This window comes from Leptodactylus fuscus, chromosome 1 (genome assembly GCF_031893055.1).
Source record: "Leptodactylus fuscus isolate aLepFus1 chromosome 1, aLepFus1.hap2, whole genome shotgun sequence".
NCBI classification, from domain to species: domain Eukaryota; kingdom Metazoa; phylum Chordata; class Amphibia; order Anura; family Leptodactylidae; genus Leptodactylus; species Leptodactylus fuscus.
Genome location: NC_134265.1, coordinates 259,229,438 through 259,253,019, shown reverse-complemented (window position 1 = coordinate 259,253,019; position 23,582 = coordinate 259,229,438). Strand labels below are relative to the sequence as shown.

Here is a 23,582-nt window from a genome sequence, read left to right as displayed (position 1 = left end):
GAATTCGACAGCACGGGTCAATCAGCCAGGTCAAATCAGTATTAGCATGTGTGCACCGTCGCTTTAAGAAATGAATCAGACTCAATCTGTTTCAGAACTTTAGCTCATGCTATATCATCGCCTCCATAGCACTGAACTGAGTTTATTTCACGTCACACATAGTTATACAGGAAAGAAAAGGAAAGGGTTAATGCATAATATAACATGAAATTCTTCTGACATCCCAGAACTGCACACTCATGATTGGCTCTTGATCTTGACGCATAGCAGGTTGTAGTCTTGGTTACAATCTAAGGAATTCAGCAAACCATGGGAGTCGACGCCATCTTAGATACACTCTTTGTTCCAAAGCTGATTTCTTTAGTAGCAAGGAAAAATTAGTTTTTGTAACACACAACATGTATAATATAAAAGTATAAAAATTTAGATTCATGATCTCAGATCTGACATTTGTAAATAAACATCACCATGTATGACTTGTAAATAAAAAATAGTTTCCAATTTTCCAGTCACTCACATGATTCCAAGCAGTTTTCTTCATCAGATTATTTGAAATGGAAGTGAGTAACCAACTATGATTTTCTTCTCCTAATAAAATAAACACTTAAAATAATCTTTCACTCCTTAAACTCTTCAAACTTCAGATGCAAATGAAGTATCCCAAAGTAATGAAACAGTCTACTGCTGCATATAAGTAGCTGTTTTATAAGTCAATGTCCTGCTCTTAAAAGAGTTTTGAAGCATTACTTAGTATATTAAAGGGGCTCTATCAGCAAAATCATGCTGCTAGAGCCCCACATATGCGTGAATAGCCTTTAAAAAGGCTATTCAGGCACCGTAAATGTTATATTACACTACCCCGCCGTTTTGAAATAAAACCCTAAAAAAGAATGTGCTCTACTTACCGAACGTGCACGCTGGGCAGGCATTCAGGGTGTGTCTTCATCTTCATCCCGGCCTCTTCTTCCTCCGATGTCCTCCGGTCCCGTCTTCCTCCAGCGCTCGCGAACGGACAGTGATAGCCGGGGCGCATGCGCAGTAGCCGTAGTAGAAGCCGCATGCTACTGCGCATGCGCCCAGGCCGTTTTTCCATGTCAGTGTCCGCGAGCGAGCGCTGGAAGAAGACGGGACCGGAGGACGTCGGAGGAAGAAGAGGCGGGGAAGAAGATGAAGACACACCCTGAATGCCCGCCCAGCGTGCGTAAGTAGAGCACATTCTTTTTTAGGTTATTTTTTTAAAACTGGGGGGTAGTTTAATATAACTTTTACGGTGCCTGAATAGCCTTTTTAAAGGCTATTCACGCATATGTGGGGCTCTAGCAGCATGATTTTGCTGATAGAGCCCCTTTAAGCAAAATGCAGGTGATGTACTGTATAGAGAGAGAAGGTAACAGGCAAAGTGCTGGTCTCCAGGTATATCAGCCCCAGGTTTTTGACATAGGTGTGGATCCCTGGCTCATTACTGATCCTAAAAGGCTGTAAAGCATTCAGTTCATGGCAGTTCCATGAGGTGAAAGGACATGTATGGTTCTGTCCTGTAACCCTGAGTCTGGTGAGACAATATTGCAACTGTTTTGTCCGTGTGGCTGGAAGTAAGCCGTACATATTGTTAGGTTAACCTACTGTATAGTTAGTCGTTCAAGACGAGCAGGTTTTTATTTTGTTTTTGCCTGAAGTTAAGGCTGTATTTTGTTTTGTTTATTTTGTGCCTGAAGTCAAGGTTTATTTATTTTCCTGGTTTTTTTTTCTAAATAAACCAGTTTGCTGCACGCTCTGTGTCCCTGTCGTCTTGACTGTTTGGGTCCTCAACACTGCTTCGAATGAGCTCACTTCCCAAATATATATATATATATATATATATATATATCTGTCTTTGTATTTTCCATGCAGCACATATATATAGTGGGATCTGTCCAATGAGATTCAGTACTCCACCAGAAATCTTTAATCCTTCCAAGAAAATGAAAGATCATTGATATGTTTTCATCCATGATACTAGAGCAGCTATAGCAGATTTGTAAGGACTTCACTAATTCCTCATATCTCAACGTTCCAATCAGGGGTGAACCTGCCTTTTTCATCACCCGAGGCGGACGACAGAAAGCCGCCCCCTCCCCACCCCCCCCCCGAGGAGGGGGCGGAGAGAAGGGGGCAGGGCGGAGCAAAGGGGGTGTGGTGAAGCGGCGTTAGCAGGCAGAGAGCAGGCACGGAGAGGACCTGCTCTCTGCCTGAGCGTGAGGGGAGGCCGCTGGAGCAGCTTGGTGACGCTAAGCCAGTCCAGGATAGCTTGTCCTGGACTGGCTTAGTTAAGCAAAAATGCTGCCCTCCCCGAGGCCCTGGCATAGCGCCGCCTGAAGCGGTCGCTTCAGGTCGCCTCATGGGAGGTGCGGCGCTGGTTCCAATGCATTTTTACTATATACAAGCAATATTTGGGAAAAAGCTAAGAGGGTGTAGAACTGAAATATATGAGTGAAAGGACAATGAGAAATGGAAAGGGTTAAAGAAAAATTACATGTAGGTTTAGAAAATGCCTTTACTTTTTTTTTTGGAAATTCAGCTGCAAAATACTAATTCATGTATTGTCCACCCTAAATCTATCATTGCATCGCTAAAAGACTACCTAGTTAATTAGAAATGACAGACATATTATGAGTTGATTTAAAACCACATGCACCAGATTTAAAGGTTCACTACATTTCTAATGTAATTTAATGGAATATTAAGAGGCATCTTGTAAATTTCTAGGTAATAGTAATTTAATGTCAAATAAACTTATCCATAAGACATTAATATCTATTAAATCTTGCATTATTGATCAAGTAACACCCAATACTTAAACCATGGTTGTTTCTGTGTTGCTAAGTTTGTTCACAATGCAATTATTCATTTACCTTACACCTTATTTATTTTCATTACACCTTCTTCATTTTTCAAACATACAAACAAGCAAACAATACATTAACAGTAAACAGTAAAGTACTAACTTCCTAGCCTGGTAGAACACTCTTATTATAACAATTAGTATTCTGTTTGGTATGTATTCCTCACCAAGGAGACACAATAAACATATCAGTGAGACCCCCCCAGCAATAATGTCAGGGCCACACCTGCCATAAGGTGACCTGAGGTGACAGCCTTTGGCAGTGCCTCCTAGCTTAAATTGAGGGTTGAGATTTTTTTTAAATTGGCCATTACCTATTGGTTTATTCTAACAGGTAGTGGCTGATATTTTATTCACCAATCCCTGGTCCTATCCAACTCGTCCTCTGCTTCTTAAAGGGGTTGTCCCATCACAAGGATCCTATCTATACTGCTTGTTAATGTGAATGTAAGACTTTTCCTAAATACAATGCTTCAGCAAAACTGCTTTATTTCTCCACTATCTTACTTTATTCATTTCTTTGTTGACACATCCCTTGACTTATCTGGTCAAAAGTCAAGTGATGTATCTGCTGCTCTGAGGGGGGAGGGAAGAGGGGCTAAGTGTACGGGAGCGGGCCTGGAGGGGGGGTAGTTTACACTTTGGGGGAAGGGGCCGCCAATAAAGAACTGGCATCTGCTGTAATAGAGAGGCGGGTGCCGGGGAGGGTTAGATGCCAGCACAGGTGCTTGCGACACTGCTACGCTCTTGCCCTGCATGAAGCCAGCAGCGGCAGGAGCGATGCTGCTATTCCGCTCCTCCGCCCCCCCCCCCCCCTCTCCGGAATAACAGCATGGCTCCTGCTGCTGCTGGCTTCATGCAGGGCATGAGCATAGCGATGTTGCAGGAACCTGTGCCGGCGTCTAACCCTCCCCGGCATCCGCCTCTCTATTACAGCGGATGCCGGGTCTGTATTGGCATATGAAGGCTGGAGAACTGACTGGTCTCACCATCTATGAGCGCGCATGCAGGGCCAGCGGCATCTCGCCGCTGGCTTTGAATATGTAACCCCGCCCACCAATGACGCAACAAAGCAGGAAGACAGATTATTTTACAGCAGCGAAGACTGGTGAGTATGCAACGTGGGAATACCCCTTTAATCACCACAATGGACAGTGTGCCCTGGAGGCAGAAGTTGAGGCCAGACATAGCAGGAGTGGGATCAGTGAGTAAACATCAGCTGTTACCTGTTGAAGGTGAGTAAAAGCAACAAACAATTACACTCACCTCTCTTGGTTGTTCAGCAGTCCCTCTGTGTCTTCTTCAAGGCCTCTTCTGACCTGCATCTGAATCACGCATTGCTGGGGTCAATGCTGAAGCCTGCAATTGGGCCTCGGGTTTCTGAGCACCACAGGTCTCAGCTGGAACCCCCCACACACACAGTGCTTGACGTCAGACAGTGGCTAAAGAGGACATTTGCCTAGGAGAGGTTAACCTTTTCGCTGCCAAGGGTCTCTGGAAATTTTGTACCTCCAGTAGCCAGAGCAATTTTCACAGTTTTGAGATGGACAAATCAAACCTAAATTGCAACATTAAAAAAGCATCCAACCCCCCCATACCTATATATTTTCTTAAAGTAGACACCTGCAGCATTGTCAGAATGCCACTTGGTACTTTATACGAACAGGCACCTTCATGCAATTTTGATTTAAAGTGAATGTTTTATGAAAAAATGCAAATAAATGTTTATTAGTTGTTAAAAGCGAAAACCAAACAAAAAATTAAATGCACCAAACCTCCTAAAAATAAGAATTCAACATGTGCAGAGTTCATACATATCACTATGGCCTGAACCCGCATGCACGTGTCTTCAGAAAATTGCTAGAACTGGAAGGAACAAAAATCTGCTTTGAAGCTGGAAATGTTAAAAAAGTATAATCCTATAAAATGTAGGGATTACACACCATGAAAAGTAAGTGAACCCCTAAACCCTATATATTTTTTGAAAGTAGACAACCTGAAGATTACAAATATCTTAATGGGTCATCGATAGCCACATCCACCTTCATACAACTTTGTGAAAAACACAAATAATGTTTTGAAAAAATACGCTAAAACACATATTTGCACCTAAAACTCATGTTCAATCTCAGATTCATATACAAAATACTTTTAAAATAATAGCTTATGGTGTATACAATGTGTAAATATACTATATGTACCACAAACATCAACTACAACAAGAGCTCGGACTCCCAAAAACACGAATACAGAAGACAAGCAGGATTTTGCTGTTGTTCACTAATATGTTAAAAAGCTATACTGCACCTACCAAACTGTGACTGTGATACCAAAATCTAACTTTTTTCAGAGTACACAGCATACCGTATATAAAAACACAATTTAATAGTTTATATATACAACCACCTTCATTCAACTTTGCAGCAAACAGAGATTGCTAGCAAAAATTGCGCAAAAATTCAAATTTGCCACTAAAGTGCGGCTCAAGAAATCCCTTTCTGCAAACATAATGTACTGTACATAAAACTGCAATATGTGAGGAGTTCATACATACCACACATGTATATATTTACAGGGGCGGGTGTTAAAGAATCGCCAAAATCGCAGAAATGCGCCATCCCATTTTGTGCACGCAAATTAAATAGGACTTTACATAAAAATGTTATTTTCCATCCCCCTATAATAATTTTAGCAATCTATACGTTCATCTCTAGTGATAATCGTTATTACTATTATTTTAGTGTGTAACGGACATCACTAGAGACGTATTTTACAGTAGAAAGCTCAGGTATAGACAGGACAGGGATTGGGTGAAATGTAAACTTTATTTGCAACTTTATGTATATGTTGTGTAAGTGTTTGGTGCGACTTTTTTTTTTGGCGCTGCGACCTGGACAATGGTAAACATCTGGGTCACGGCGCCAATAAACTTCCTGGTTATGTTCAGGATGTATAACATAAGAATACCCCACTAGTAAAGCTCAAGGGGAATTACATTATAACTGTATGTGACAATCAGAGACAAATGTATAGTATACGCTCTGATTGTCAGGAGAAGGGTTAATAGGGACAATAGAGTCCCTGCCACCACCCTCCTGCTGTCACATACAAGTTATGCAGAGAGTCAGATTGTTTCACTGTCTCTCTCTCTCTCTCTCTGCTGAACTGCTCATGTCCCTCTTCCTTTCTTGTTAAAGATCGCAAATTGCTTGCTTAGACAGGAGGGGGGGGACACTTTGGAGCTCTATATCTTTGGACTGCATCAACATATCTTGATGCTTTCAGTTGCATTTTAAAGAGAATCTCATCTTTAAAATGATATCAAGAACTCGATGATTGGATGTACAGTTTTGGAGCAATTCACTGTTGAAACGCTGTCGGGAATTGAGATCTGCAGTTGGATCTCAATGCCAAATAGTGTTTTCAACAGTGAATCGTTCCAAGACTGTAAGTAAAATCATACCCTGGTATCATTTTAAAGAGGAGAGTCTCTTCTTTAAAATGCATTTTAAAGCATCAAGATATGTTGATGCAGTCCAGAGATATCGGCATTAGTAGGGAGGACGTAGTAACTACGTCCTCCGCTACTGAAGTGCCACCTTGATCAATGAACCGCACATAGTATAATGTCCTTTAGTGGCACTCAAACAGTATAATGCCTCCCTAGTGGCCCCATACAATATAATGCCTCTCAGTGCCTCAGTGCTGTGATCTGTGTGCGCCTCGGTAAACTGAGCCCCATCCAAATCCACTTTGACTCCCGCATTCATTTATTTTTGTGCCCATGCACAGTATAATGACCCTAAAGACACCCTAATATGTTATGTCCCCACATTATAATGTCCTATCCATCTGCCTCACACAGCATAATGTCCCCTTACAAGTGCACCCACAGTTTACTCCAGCTACCTCCACAGTTTAAGGGTGCATTCACACTACGTTTCCTGAAGCTTATTCTGAACGTAAATCACGTTCAGAATAAGCGGCGTATAAAGCAGCTCCATTCATTTCTATGGGAGCCGGCATACGAGCGCTCCCCATAGAAATGAATGGGCTGCTTCTTTCACTGCGAGCAGTCCCATTGAAGTGAATGGGAAGTGCCGGCGTGTACGACAAGCTCTGCTCATGACGAGCCGTACACACGGGCACTTCCCATTCACTTCAATGGGACTGCTCGCAGTGAAAGAAGCAGCCCATTCATTTCTATGGGGAGCGCTCGTATGCCGGCTCCCATAGAAATGAATGGAGCTGCTTTATACGCCGCTTATTCTGAACGTGATTTACGTTCAGAATAAGCTTCAGGAAACGTAGTGTGAATGCCCCCTAATACTACCTATATCCACCCACACAGATTAATGACTCTGCTTTCATACACTGAGAGAAAATAAAACTGAATAAGAGAATATTATTTCTGAGAATTCCATAAAAATGGTATCTAGGCAATGTGGTGACAACAATTGGGCTTGGCTTCAGGGAAAATCCTGGGGGAAATTAATACACAGTTTTATCTGCCAGCCTAAAAAATGTGAGCTACAGTAAATGTATTTTTATTCATTCTGAATCCTATGTTTGTATTGCAATCCTTATAAAATATAGAGTAAAAGAAGTATGCCTATTATCGCATTCATGATGGAATTTGAGTTAGGGGCTGAGTATACTGTATATTACAATGCTAGGAAGAATAACTCACTACACATAAGATAACAAAAGCAATAATGACATACTGTAGTTGTGCATTGCATGTGATTAAAATAAGTCCAGACCTCAACCAAACCAACAGAACTGTGCATATTCCAATGCCCACCAACCTCAATGAACGGAAGAAATGCTGTAAAGAAGAGTGGGCCATGAGTTATTTTTGCTAAAGATGGTTCTTCAATCCATTGATTCATGTTTCTTACACATGGCCTATCCATTTTTGTTAAATAAATCCTGAAACAGTGGAATCTGTTGTATGTTGTTCCTCTAACGCTAGGTTCACATTAGCGTTCGGATCTCCATCGTTCCGGTGCGCATGGACCCAAGACAGAGACCTTGTCTGCTTAAAAAGTGGTTATCAGCGGAAATCTGCAGATCCCATAGACTATAATAGAGACCACTCGGTTTTCACTCATCGGAGAGAAAAGTCCTCCTTGCAGGATTTGTCAAGATCTAGTTAAAATGCATCTGTCACACTTGTTATATCTCCATTAGTAGATATAAAAGTAATGTTAACCAATTATCTTCAGACTATCTGAAAATATTTTATTAAACCATGTTTGTTTTTTTATACCAGGTACTACAGCACTATACTTATTTTTGGTTATGCATCCTGCAATATTAAGTAATTCTCCAAACCCCAAAACATTTGAAGAGATGCAGTTCTTCAATGGAAATAACTACCACAAAGGTTTGGATTGGTAAGTGTCAAGCTATTTGTTTATGTCTTAGCTTTTCTTTGTGAAGGCCGTGCCTGGTAACTATATCTCTTAATCTCATGTAATCTGTAGGGACAACTGGCAGTAACCACACATTCACATGACCAAGATTTACCCATGAAACTCAGTCCTTGTGTTGGCCACATATTCCAGCTTGAACAATTTGCTGAGAGATGGACTTCTAGTATTATAGTTATCTTTGACGCTATGAGTCCTTGCCTTCCAGTAACATACTGTCCCATACTGATTATACCACTGGACTCAGAGGCAGGGATTCCTATCATCATAGATAACAATAATTCTAAGAGTCCTTCAACCCACCATACTGTTCAGGGCAGCAAACACACAGACGGAGATTCCCAGGTGAAATTTGGTTGTGTGAAAGTGCAGTTAGTCTTCCATTTCCCTCCTCTGCAACCACAGGGTTTTCTCACAAACATAACCATATTTAAATTTGTAGATAATTGAAAGTGAAACATTTTTGCAAATATAAATAATAAATAAGCTATTTCTCTAACCATCTTAGGGTATGTTCACGTGGAGGAATTTGCATTCCGCATGTGAAGACTTCCGCGCAGCTAGCTGTGACGAGATGCCGGTGCAGTGCACCAGAATCCTGTCACGGTATTCCGCTCCAGATTAGGCCCGTAGAATGGGCCTAATCTGAAGGGAGCCTCGCACTGTGGACTGAGTCAGCCGCGGAATCCACGGCAAATTAGGCAAGCTCGCTTCTTTGTTCCACTACTAGCTAGCAGAAAAAAGAAGCAAGTGGCTCCCACTAAAGTCAATGGGAGGCGTTTTTGAAGCCGGATTTTGAGGTGAATTCTGCATCAAAATCCGCTCCATCAAACTCCTTGTGAATATATGCTCAGTGGTGACAGTCTGTTGTCTTGATCAGTTGCCATTGGATATGACCATAAATGTAGCAACTTTAATGAAAAAAATATAAACTGCCTTGAACAGCTGAGGTAGGAATAATGTACACTTTATGGGAGACTGCCACCAGAACCTAGCATATCAACTCAACCCCACAGTTAGTATAGGGTCACCTGAATCACTCATTGTTTTCCTCTTGTGAATTGGTGCCTCAGTTGCCAAGATATTGCTGTTTTAGACAATATGCAAATGAGAATTTTGGAGCACTGAGATAATTTGCATACTGACAAAAACAGCAATATCCTGGTAACTGAGGAACCAATTCACAAGAGAATTCACAATGCTTGATTCAGGTGACTCCAATGTTTCTACTTGTGGGGCTGGGTCGATGTGCTAGGTTCTGATGGGTTCCCCTTTTAAATATAGAGCTAATTTGCACTTATTACCATACTGGTCATTTTCCAAAATAAAAAATAAAATCTTCCTGACACTATCACAGACAGCTTCATTGCAATTGCAGCTCTTATTATCTTAGTAGCCATTGGAAGTGTTAGAGACCCCATCCAATTAGGACATTTTTTTAGGTATCTCGCTAATGAGTCCATTGGCTGGCTGTAGCTAAGTTGGGGAGGGAGTTTAGTCAATGAGTCTATTTTGTATTTTAAATATATATTAAGAAAATGTATATATTGTGTTTCTAAGAAAATATGACAGGGTCTTATAATATTTTTTTGCTCCAAAAGATGGGTTAGGGCTTATTTTCAAGGGATGCAATCCACTCACCAGACCCATTTACACCCAAAACAAATAAAGTCTGAAAATAGGTCTGCAGAAGAAATAGGTCCATTGCTGACAAGTGTAGCAGTTGTCTGCCCCTGGTGACGGGAAGTAGGCACAATGGAGTCATGCCAGGGGGAATACCCAATCTGTGTGTGAGAAACCAGCGCTAACATTATACAACCCATATTGTTGTGGAGAACTCTCTCACTAGTGCCATCATGTAGAGATAGCTCACTTAAAGGGGTTGTCCCATCACAAGGATCCTATCTATACTGCTTGTTAATGTGGATGTAAGACTTTTCCTAAATACATTGCTTCAGCAAAACTGCTTTGTTTGTCCATTATCTTACTTTATTCAATTTTTTGTGGCCACAGCCCTGACCTAGCTGCTCCTGAGTCAAGTGATGTATCTGCTGCTCTCAGGGGGGAGGGAGGAGGGGCTAAGTGCAGGGAGGGAGCCTGTGTATCTAGCTAATCCTGTGTCTACACCATGTGACCTAGGTCCTGCACTCAGATAGAGGAGCTGCTTGCATTTCTTCTGTTCTCCCAGTTATCAGGCTAGCTAATACAATTGTGTTCATTATGGCAGAGACAGGCAGTCTCTGTATGTAACACAGAATGGAGTTGCTGCTGCCTGTACTTCATAGTCCAATATGGGTGGGCGGAGCTACACACAAATTTGGGGGTGGAGCTAAATGGCAGGTTGCCTGTGAAACCCCGCCCACCAAATGATGCAAGAAACCAGGAAGAAAGAAGATTTTACAAGAGTGAAGACTGATGAGTATGTGAGGTGGGAATACCCCTTTAAAGTCCATGTCTGATTCTTTTGGGTGTGTTCGCTATCCTTGAAGAAGAGTATATTGCATCAGTTGTATCTGCAGTATAGTATTTACTTTTTTACATATATAACTCCCTGGACAATTTTTTTAAAGGAATTATAATTAGGGCTTATTTTCAGAGTAGGGCTTATATTTCAAGCATTTTTTTAAAAAAACCTGGCAAATCATGATAGGGCTTATTTTATTAGATTTTATTTTTAGATGAACACGGAAGTGTATTATGGTAAGCAGAGCTTTTTATAACTCATTGGTGGGCATGGTGCAAAGGTTTCCATCACCACCTCTTAGAAGTAATCAACCTGCACAAATTATAATGCCCCCTCAATGAACCGCACATAGTGTAATGTCCTTTAGTGGCACTCAAACAGTATAATGCCTCCCTAGTGGCCCCATACAATATAATGCCTCTCAGTGCCTCAGTGCTGTGATCTGTGTGCGCCTCGGTAAACTGAGCCCCATCCAAATCCACTTTGACTCCCGCATTCATTTATTTTTGTGCCCATGCACAGTATAATGACCCTAAAGACACCCTAATATGTTATGTCCCCACATTATAATGTCCTATCCATCTGCCTCACACAGCATAATGTCCCCTTACAAGTGCACCCACAGTTTACTCCAGCTACCTCCACAGTTTAAGGGTGCATTCACACTACGTTTCCTGAAGCTTATTCTGAACGTAAATCACGTTCAGAATAAGCGGCGTATAAAGCAGCTCCATTCATTTCTATGGGAGCCGGCATACGAGCGCTCCCCATAGAAATGAATGGGCTGCTTCTTTCACTGCGAGCAGTCCCATTGAAGTGAATGGGAAGTGCCGGCGTGTACGACAAGCTCTGCTCATGACGAGCCGTACACACGGGCACTTCCCATTCACTTCAATGGGACTGCTCGCAGTGAAAGAAGCAGCCCATTCATTTCTATGGGGAGCGCTCGTATGCCGGCTCCCATAGAAATGAATGGAGCTGCTTTATACGCCGCTTATTCTGAACGTGATTTACGTTCAGAATAAGCTTCAGGAAAGGTAGTGTGAATGCCCCCTAATACTACCTATATCCACCCACACAGATTAATGTCCCGTTCTAAATCACACACAGTTTAATATCCCCCTCCAACCACTCCCACAGTTTAATGTCCTCTTCTAGCCACCTCCACAGTTTAATGTCTTTCTTCAGCTACTCCCACAGTTTAATGCCCCCTTTCAGCGACCCCCCCAGTTTAATAACCTCCTCCAGTTGCCTCCAGTTTTATGTCACCCTCGAGCTGTCCCAACAGTTCAAAGTCCCTGCAATTGCCCCCACAATATTATATCTCTCTCCTACCAAACAAATATAAAAAACGCTAATACTCACTTGCCCTCGCTCCCCTGCTGTCTCTGGTCTGGATTCTTCAGAGAACTGCAGGTGTGATGTAAGTGACGCATTACATTGCGCCTGTAGCTCCTGGAGAAAAGAGAATGGGATGCACAGTGAAACAGGGAGCAGATGGCCCCCTACTTCACCATTGTCTTGAGGATGACGATGAGTTGAAGTCGAGGCAGTCCTGTCTAACTGCCGAAACAGCGGGACATCAAATACAGAACTGCCCTGCTGTCCCAAGGGTGCCCATGCTATCATAGGGCCCAGTGCAAATGCACTGTTGCCCCTATGGTTAAAGCGGCCCTGATGGTAAGCTCAGACAAATATTTTTGAAGAGTCATTTTAAATAAGATTAAAGAGGAGCGATCATCACCCTCAACATGTCCATTTTACTAAAAACTTGCATTTCTATTATTTATGGCATAAAAATTCAACACCTTGTGCCTTGTACCTTGTACAATTTTCAGAATGCTATCTTGTACATTTTATTTGTTATTCCTCCTAGACATGTAGGACTAAACAGACAACTAGGTGCTACTAAAAGGGAGGGGGGTGTCCATACACAGTCTGACTCTGTCCAGTCAATACAGGGAGTCTCAGACTGTAGAGGGATACACTTTTGATATGAACAACATCCACTTGTCAGTGTATTGATATATATTCAGGAGGAACAACAGAGGAACAGCACAACCAAGAATTTTAAGAAAAATGCTCCAGAATTCTTTTTTCATAGAGAAATAAATTATTTACTAAAACAGACATGTTAGGTGAGATGACTGGATCTCTATAAAGCGAATCTGTCATCAGAAGCTGGCATATCAACCCAGCACCGCAGATGGATAGGTCATTGTAAATCGCTGCCTCTGTTGCTGAGATATCACTTTTTCTGTCATCATGCAAATGAGCTGACAAAAACTTCTCTATCTCAGTAACAGAGGCAGCGATTTACTATGGGAAACACTGTCTGATTCAGGTGACCCTAACCTATCTGCGGGGTTGGGTTGACATGCTGGATTCTGGTAACAGACTCCCTTTGAGAAATACATATAGAACCCCATGAGAGTGGGCAACATGGTGGCTCAGTGGTTAGCATTGCAGCACTGGAGTCCTGGGTTCAAATCCTGCCTAGGACAACATCTGTAAGGAGTTTGTATGTTTGCGTGGATTTCTTCAGACATTCCAACTGATAGGAAAAAATGTACATTGTGAGCCCTAAATGGGGCTCACAAACTACTTAAAAAAAAGAACCCATGAGCATCACAATGCACTTTGTATTAAAAAAAACCAAAACTTTATGTAGTGCCAAAATGGATACCTGTAAATAATATTTGAATGAATGTGACATTTTGATGCAAGAGCCTGGCGATTACATAGAGATGAGTAGAGTAAGGGCTAGTTCACACAGGCACAGAGGGGGTGGATTATGGTGCGGATATTCCGCAACCTCACAATGGTGATCTATGGAGACCGCTAGCAACATGCAAAAAGAAGCAAGCTGCCATTTCTTCAGGTGGATTCGTTGAACCGCGGTGTCCACCTCACGGCAGCAACCTCCGGGGTTGGCCCATTCATTAAAGCCTACTCTGGAGGAGGAAGCCGCAACTGTCGGAAGCCGCGACAGTTGTGGCAGGCGTATTATGGGCTGAGAGTGACGCGACTCCCCGAGTCACTTTAAAATCCACTCTCCGCTCCCCGTGTGAACGGGACCTTACATAGACCCTACATTTTTCTTCCCACAAATGCAATCTGTAGCCTCTCCAGTTTATTGTATGCAGTTCTATTCCCCTTCATGATACACAAATACACTGAGGGCTTTTTCACATGAAACAATCAATAGTGAAACACAAGACTCGCTCTTAAACAAGAGGTTTGCTTCTGTGGTATTATAAAGCATATTGTTCCCATTTACTACAGGTGTACTCCACTAACCCTGCCCAGTCCTAACCATTTCCCCCTTTAACCTCATATACTCTCATTGTGCCCTCAGACAGTAATACTGCCCTTCTCTTAACATGAAGCCTCCTTAGTGCTCTCATACAGTATAATGTCCCTTAAGTGCCTGCACACATTACAATGCCCCCCCCCCATGAAATATTATCCCATTGGTTTCCCCACAAAGTGTAATACTCCTATAGTGCCCCCACTGGAGGTATAGGGGATCTTCAGGAAAATTAGAAGACAGCAGTCAGGAGGAATACTGACCCCTATAACTGCTGCCTTTTTAGAGCATTACAGTAGCAGGAGCAGATATCTGCAATCGTCCATGTTACTATTATGTCGGCAGGAGGGATGATTACGGATCCCTGCTGCTACTACCGTAATGTAAAGGAACCGCAGTCAGGAGATCAGTTTTTTTCCCGACCACCGTCATTAATCTAGACAAGGAGGCAACTGACCAGTCAGCAGTATTATACATAACACATGGTGAATGAGGGCCCTGTTACAGACTTTGCATCAGGGCCCGGGAACCTAGTTACTCATCTGTTTATTGTCCCCTTCATTCTTGTGATTTCTCTATGGTCAAGGAATTTGATGTGTCTTGTGGAATGTTCTATTAGCTGAACAAGTTGGAACCTATATCTATTAGTTAAAAGATGATAAAATCATTTATATCGGAATTAGTTTTTCATCGCTGTGCATCAATATATAAATAAACAGGTTTGAGTTTTGTGTTTGTGTGTATCTGCGTCCATGTCTGTGTGAGGCTAAAAGGAGATGGAACATTATTGAAGCCACAGTCTATAGATGTTCTCTGGAGCAAGCCAATATGCTACATTATTATAAGAACAATAAAAAGGAACAGTTTATTCCTCTGTGGCACAACAGCTCTGAGAGATCATAAACTAGCCAAATATAAGGCCGGCTCCCTCGTGCGTCTGATGTGCTTTCATCAAGCTAACACTGAGATATTATTTACAAAGTGAACAGCAAGGCAGCGGCCATTGTGTTGGAGACCTGAATGTTATAGATCTCTTTACAAATCAATCATATTTATCATGCTTTTTATAGGTCATTTTTTAGCAACTTTCACCGGTCTGAACTTTATTCCATTAAGTCAATTTATTTTACTTCTGTTGACCATTGATTACTCTGGACCTCTATAAAATGTAACTTTCACTAACCCCGGGAAGTAAAATGAGTGCAAGACACTGCTGGCTTGTGCGGAATTACAAGCAGGACTTTAATCATTACCTCAGCTATTCTTAGTTGACATCTAATAACTTGTTTCTCTCCAGTCAGCTTTTTTGGATGTGAAGCTAAATTACAGTAGTGGAGATCCAAAGAATATTTAAAGTTTATTTTATATAGTGCTGGAAATGGACTTTTATTTCCTTTGGGACATATATATGTGTATATATACAGATAAGCCGTAACATTAAACCACTGGCACTGACAGTTACAATGAATAACATTGGCCCAAATGTATTATTGTGATTAATACTTGCCACTGGTGTAAATGTGGCTCATTTTTGGCGTATCAAATTTGGACAAAAATGTTTATTCTTGCTAGACAGGTGGGCATCAATTCTCCAAAAAGCTTCAGCTTGCCACAATGCAGCAAAAATGCACCAAGATTGTGTTGTAAAATTCTGATTTAGAGAAAGACAACTAAAAAGTTGTATAAGCTTAAACTAAAGGCATATCATATTTACCAACCATATTTACGGTGGTAAACTTGTGGTATTCTCACAGTTAGAGATGAGCGAACAGTGTTCTATCGAACTCATGTTCGATCGGATATTAGGCTGTTCGGCATGTTCGAATCGAATCGAACACCGCGTGGTAAAGTGCGCCATTACTCGATTCCCCTCCCACCTTCCCTGGCGCCTTTTTTGCTCCAATAACAGCGCAGGGTAGGTGGGACAGGAACTACGACACCGGTGACGTTGAAAAAAGTAGGCAAAACCCATTGGCTGCCGAAAAAATGTGACCTCTAATTTAAAAGAACAGCGCCGCCCAGCTTCGCGTCATTCTGAGCTTGCAATTCACCGAGGACGGAGGTTTCCGTCCAGTTAGCTAGGGGTTAGATTCTGGGTAGGCAGGGACAGGCTAGGATAGGAAGGAGAAGACAACCAACAGCTCTTATAAGAGCTAAATTCCAGGGAGAAGCTTGTCAGTGTAACGTGGCACTAACGGGCTCAATCGCCGCAACCCAGCTTTCCCAGGATCCTGAATGGAATACACTGTCAGTGTATTCCCGTATACCCGATATATACCCCGATACCCGTTCCAACGGTGTGCCCCCCCACCTTCACCCCAGAAATACCCTGCAAGTCCCCTAGCAATAGAATTGGGGCTATATACACCCACAATTTTTACTACTGGTATACAGTGCCATTGTCTGACTGGGAATTCAAAGAATATATTGGAAATACAAATACCCTCATTTCTTGCTACTGCCATATAGTGCCAGTTTCTGACTGGTAATTCAAAGAATATATTGTGGTTACGTGCACCCACAATTTTTACTACTGGTATACAGTGCCATTGTCTGACTGGGAATTCAAAGAATATATTGGGAATACAAATACCCTCATTTCTTGCTACTGCCATATAGTGCCAGTTTCTGACTGGTAATTCAAAGAATATATTGGGGTTACGTGCACCCACAATTTTTACTACTGGTATACAGTGCCATTGTCTGACTGGGAATTCAAAGAATATATTGGGAATACAAATACCCTCATTTCTTGCTACTGCCATATAGTGCCAGTGTCTGACTGGGAATTCAAAGAATATATTGGGGTTACGTGCACCCACAATTTTTACTACTGGTATACAGTGCCATTGTCTGACTGGGAATTCAAAGAATATATTGGGGTTATAAATACCCTCATTTCTTGCTACTGCCATATAGTGCCAGTTTCTGACTGGTAATTCAAAGAATATATTGTGGTTACGTGCACCCACAATTTTTACTACTGGTATACAGTGCCATTGTCTGACTGGGAATTCAAAGAATATATTGGGAATACAAATACCCTCATTTCTTGCTACTGCCATATAGTGCCAGTTTCTGACTGGTAATTCAAAGAATATATTGTGGTTACGTGCACCCACAATTTTTACTACTGGTATACAGTGCCATTGTCTGACTGGGAATTCAAAGAATATATTGGGAATACAAATACCCTCATTTCTTGCTACTGCCATATAGTGCCAGTTTCTGACTGGTAATTCAAAGAATATATTGGGGTTACGTGCACCCACAATTTTTACTACTGGTATACAGTGCCATTGTCTGACTGGGAATTCAAAGAATATATTGGGAATACAAATACCCTCATTTCTTGCTACTGCCATATAGTGCCAGTTTCTGACTGGTAATTCAAAGAATATATTGTGGTTACGTGCACCCACAATTTTTACTACTGGTATACAGTGCCATTGTCTGACTGGGAATTCAAAGAATATATTGGGGTTATAAATACCCTCATTTCTTGCTACTGCCATATAGTGCCAGTGTCTGACTGGTAATTCAAAGAATATATTGGGGTTACGTGCACCCACAATTTTTACTACTGGTATACAGTGCCATTGTCTGACTGGGAATTCAAAGAATATATTGGGAATACAAATACCCTCATTTCTTGCTACTGCCATATAGTGCCAGTTTCTGACTGGTAATTCAAAGAATATTTTGGGGTTACGTGCACCCACAATTTTTACTACTGGTATACAGTGCCATTGTCTGACTGGGAATTCAAAGAATATATTGGGAATACAAATACCCTCATTTCTTGCTACTGCCATATAGTGCCAGTTTCTGACTGGTAATTCAAAGAATATTTTGGGGTTACGTGCACCCACAATTTTTACTACTGGTATACAGTGCCATTGTCTGACTGGGAATTCAAAGAATATATTGGGAATACAAATACCCTCATTTCTTGCTACTGCCATATAGTGCCAGTGTCTGACTGGGAATTCAAAGAATATATTGGGGTTACGTGCACCCACAATTTTTACTACTGGTATACAGTGCCATTGTCTGACTGGGAATTCAAAGAATATATTGGGAATACAAATACCCTCATTTCTTGCTACTGCCATATAGTGCCAGTGTCTGACTGGGAATTCAAAGAATATATTGGGGTTACGTGCACCCACAATTTTTACTACTGGTATACAGTGCCATTGTCTGACTGGGAATTCAAAGAATATATTGGGGTTATAAATACCCTCATTTCTTGCTACTGCCATATAGTGCCAGTTTCTGACTGGTAATTCAAAGAATATATTGTGGTTACGTGCACCCACAATTTTTACTACTGGTATACAGTGCCATTGTCTGACTGGGAATTCAAAGAATATATTGGGAATACAAATACCCTCATTTCTTGCTACTGCCATATAGTGCCAGTGTCTGACTGGGAATTCAAAGAATATATTGGGGTTACGTGCACCCACAATTTTTACTACTGGTATACAGTGCCATTGTCTGACTGGGAATTCAAAGAATATATTGGGAATACAAATACCCTCATTTCTTGCTACTGCCATATAGTGCCAGTTTCTGACTGGTAATTCAAAGAATATATTGGGGTTACGTGCACCCACAATTTTTACTACTGGTATACAGTGCCATTGTCTGACTGGGAATTCAAAGAATATATTGGGGTTATAAATACCCTCATTTCTTGCTACTGCCATATAGTGCCAGTGTCTGACTGGTAATTCAAAGAATATATTGGGGTTACGTGCACCCACAATTTTTACTACTGGTATACAGTGCCATTGTCTGACTGGGAATTCAAAGAATATATTGGGAATACAAATACCCTCATTTCTTGCTACTGCCATATAGTGCCAGTGTCTGACTGGGAATTCAAAGAATATATTGGGGTTACGTGCACCCACAATTTTTACTACTGGTATACAGTGCCATTGTCTGACTGGGAATTCAAAGAATATATTGGGAATACAAATACCCTCATTTCTTGCTACTGCCATATAGTGCCAGTTTCTGACTGGTAATTCAAAGAATATATTGTGGTTACGTGCACCCACAATTTTTACTACTGGTATACAGTGCCATTGTCTGACTGGGAATTCAAAGAATATATTGGGAATACAAATACCCTCATTTCTTGCTACTGCCATATAGTGCCAGTGTCTGACTGGGAATTCAAAGAATATATTGGGGTTACGTGCACCCACAATTTTTACTACTGGTATACAGTGCCATTGTCTGACTGGGAATTCAAAGAATATCTTGGGAATACAAATACCCTCATTTCTTGCTACTGCCATATAGTGCCAGTGTCTGACTGGGAATTCAAAGAATATATTGGGGTTACGTGCACCCACAATTTTTACTACTGGTATACAGTGCCATTGTCTGACTGGGAATTCAAAGAATATATTGGGAATACAAATACCCTCATTTCTTGCTACTGCCATATAGTGCCAGTTTCTGACTGGTAATTCAAAGAATATATTGGGGTTACGTGCACCCACAATTTTTACTACTGGTATACAGTGCCATTGTCTGACTGGGAATTCAAAGAATATATTGGGAATACAAATACCCTCATTTCTTGCTACTGCCATATAGTGCCAGTGTCTGACTGGGAATTCAAAGAATATATTGGGGTTACGTGCACCCACAATTTTTACTACTGGTATACAGTGCCATTGTCTGACTGGGAATTCAAAGAATATATTGGGGTTATAAATACCCTCATTTCTTGCTACTGCCATATAGTGCCAGTTTCTGACTGGTAATTCAAAGAATATATTGTGGTTACGTGCACCCACAATTTTTACTACTGGTATACAGTGCCATTGTCTGACTGGGAATTCAAAGAATATATTTTGAATACAAATACCCTCATTTCTTGCTACTGCCATATAGTGCCAGTTTCTGACTGGTAATTCAAAGAATATATTGGGGTTACGTGCACCCACAATTTTTACTACTGGTATACAGTGCCATTGTCTGACTGGGAATTCAAAGAATATATTGGGGTTATAAATACCCTCATTTCTTGCTACTGCCATATAGTGCCAGTTTCTGACTGGTAATTCAAAGAATATATTGTGGTTACGTGCACCCACAATTTTTACTACTGGTATACAGTGCCATTGTCTGACTGGGAATTCAAAGAATATATTGGGGTTATAAATACCCTCATTTCTTGCTACTGCCATATAGTGCCAGTTTCTGACTGGGAATTCAAAGAATATATTTGGGTTACGTGCACCCACAATTTTTACTACTGGTATACAGTGCCAATTTCTAACTAGGAATTCAAAATGCGCAAGGCTCCCGGAAAGGGACGTGGACGAGGCCGTGGGCGAGGTCGGGGGAATGGTTCTGGGGAGCAAGGTAGCAGTGAAGCCACAGGGCGTCCCGTGCCTACTCCTGTGGGGCAGCAAGCATTGCGCCACTCCACAGTGCCAGGGTTGCTTGCCACATTAACTAAACTGCAGGGTACAAACCTTAGTAGGCCCGAGAACCAGGAACAGGTCTTGCAATGGCTGTCAGAGAACGCTTACAGCACATTGTCCAGCAGCCAGTCAGACTCTGCCTCCTCTCCTCCTATTACCCAACAGTCTTGTCTTCCTTCCTCCCAAAATTCCGAAGCTTTACAGAACAATAACCCAAACTGTCCCTGCTCCCCAGAGCTGTTCTCCGCTCCTTTCATTGTCCCTCAACCTGCCTCTCCACGTCACGATTCCACGAACCTAACAGAGGAGCATCTGTGTCCAGATGCTCAAACACTAGAGTCTCCTCCATCTCCGTTCGATTTGGTGGTGGATGACCAGCAACCCACCCTCATCGACGATGATGTGACGCAGTTGCCGTCAGGGCATCCAGTTGACCGGCGCATTGTGCGGGAGGAGGAGATGAGACAGGAGTTGGAAGAGGAAGTGGTGGATGATGAGGACACTGACCCGACCTGGACAGGGGGGATGTCAAGCGGGGAAAGTAGTGTGGATGTTGAGGCAGGTGCAGCACCAAAAAGGGTAGCTAGAGGCAGAGACAGAGGTCAGCAGCTTAGGCGAAGCCAGGCCACACCCAGAATCTCCCAAGATGTTCCAGTTCGTACCCAGCCCCGAAAAACTCCCACCTCGAGGGCACGTTTCTCGAAGGTGTGGAGTTTTTTCAAGGAATGCGCCGAGGACAGATATAGTGTTGTCTGCACAATTTGCCTCTCGAAATTGATTAGGGGCTCTGAGAAGAGCAACCTGTCCACCACTTCAATGCGCCGTCATTTGGAATCCAAGCACTGGAATCAGTGGCAGGCAGCAACGGCAGGACAAAGGCCGCCTGCCGTTCACGCCACTGCCACTGCCTCTGCCACTGCCTCTGCCTCTGCCACTGCCACTGCTGACTGTGCTGGCGATGCACTCCAGAGGACGAGCCAGGACACCACTTCATCTGCCTCCGCCACTTTGTTGACTTCTACCTCATCCTCCCCTGGTCCTGTCTTATCTCCTTCTCCTGCACCATCAAAGGCACCATCAGGCGTTTCTTTACAACAACCCACCATCTCTCAGACATTGGAGCGGCGGCAGAAATACACTGCTAACCACCCACACGCGCAAGCCTTGAACGCCAACATCGCTAAACTGCTGGCCCAGGAGATGTTGGCGTTCCGGCTTGTTGAAACTCCCGCCTTCCTGGACCTGATGGCAACTGCGGCACCTCGCTATGCCGTCCCTAGCCGTCACTACTTCTCCCGGTGTGCCGTCCCCGCCTTGCACCAGCACGTGTCACTCAACATCAGGCGGGCCCTTAGTTCCGCGCTTTGCACAAAGGTCCACTTGACCACCGACGCGTGGACAAGTGCATGCGGACAGGGACGCTACATTTCACTGACGGCACACTGGGTGAATGTAGTTGAGGCTGGGACTGCTTCCCAAACTGGCCCGGTGTACCTCGTCTCCCCGCCTAACATTCCTGGCAGGGACACGAGAAGAACACCCCCCTCCTCCTCCTCCTCTACCGCCTCCTCCTCCGCCACCGCCTCCTCCTCCGCCACCGCCTCCTCCTCCGCTGTTAGATTGACCCCAGCTACGAGTTGGAAACGTTGCAGCACTGGCGTTGGTAGACGTCAGCAGGCTGTGCTGAAGCTGATCAGCTTGGGGGACATACAGCACACTTCCTCCGAGGTGAGGGATGCCCTCCTCGATGAGACGGCAATATGGTTTGAGCCGCTGCACCTGGGCCCAGGCATGGTCGTTTGTGATAATGGCCGGAACCTGGTAGCAGCTCTGGAGCTTGCCGGACTCCAACATGTTCCATGCCTGGCCCACGTCTTCAACCTAGTGGTGCAACGTTTCCTAAAGAGCTACCCCAATGTTCCAGAGCTACTGGTGAAAGTGCGGCGCATGTGCGCCCACTTTCGCAAGTCGACAGTAGCCGCTGCTAGCTTAAAATCTCTCCAGCAACGCCTGCATGTGCCACAACACCGGCTTTTGTGCGACGTCCCCACACGCTGGAACTCAACGTTTCAGATGTTGAATAGAGTGGTTGAGCAGCAGAGACCTTTGATGGAATACCAGCTACAAAACCCTAGGGTGCCACAAAGTCAGCTGCCTCAGTTTCACATCCATGAGTGGCCATGGATGAGAGACCTTTGTGACATCCTACGGGTCTTTGAGGAGTCCACAAGGAGGGTGAGCTCTGAGGATGCGATGGTGAGCCTTACAATCCCGCTCTTGTGTGTTCTGAGAGAATCCCTGATTGACATCAGGGATAACTCAGATCACACAGAGGAGTTAGGGATAGCATCCGATCCGTCACAGCTGGAGAGTAGGTCCACACATCTGTCCGCTTCACTGCGTTTAATGGAGGAGGAGGAGGAGGAGGAGGAGGAAGAAGAGTTGTCCGATGATGTGATGGTGATACAGGAGGCTTCCGGGCAACTTCGAATCGTCCCATTGTTGCAACGCGGATGGGTAGACATGGAGGATGAGGAGGAAATGGAGATTGAACTTTCCGGTGGGGCCAGAGGAGTCATGCCAACTAACACTGTGGCAGACATGGCTGAGTTCATGTTGGGGTGCTTTACAACCGACAAGCGTATTGTCAAAATCATGGAGGACAACCAGTACTGGATCTTTGCTATCCTTGACCCCCGGTATAAAAACAACATCTCGTCTTTTATTCCGGTAGAGGGGAGGGCCAATCGCATCAATGCTTGCCACAGGCAATTGGTGCAGAATATGATGGAGATGTTTCCAGCATGTGACGTTGGCGGCAGGGAGGGCAGTTCCTCCAGTAGGCAACCAAGTTCTCACCGGTCCACACAAACGAGGGGCACACTGTCTAAGGTCTGGGACACCTTGATGGCACCCCCTCGCCAAAGTGCCGCCACGGAGGGTCCTAGTGTCACCAGGCGTGAGAAGTATAGGCGCATGTTGCGGGAATACCTTTCCGACCACAGCCCTGTCCTCTCCGACCCCTCTGCGCCCTACA

At 43.2% G+C, this 23,582-nt stretch overlaps 1 protein-coding gene across 1 annotated transcript in view; it reads left to right on the top strand.

Moving 5' to 3' along the window:
• Window positions 1-23,582, top strand: part of LOC142217786 (bifunctional heparan sulfate N-deacetylase/N-sulfotransferase 3-like) — a 320,369-nt gene that overhangs the window by 240,978 nt on the left and 55,809 nt on the right. Inside the window, exon 9 of the mRNA XM_075286112.1 lies at window positions 8,157-8,280. Within this exon, the coding sequence (XP_075142213.1) occupies window positions 8,157-8,280 (124 nt within the window). The remainder of the gene's footprint in view (window positions 1-8,156; window positions 8,281-23,582) is intronic.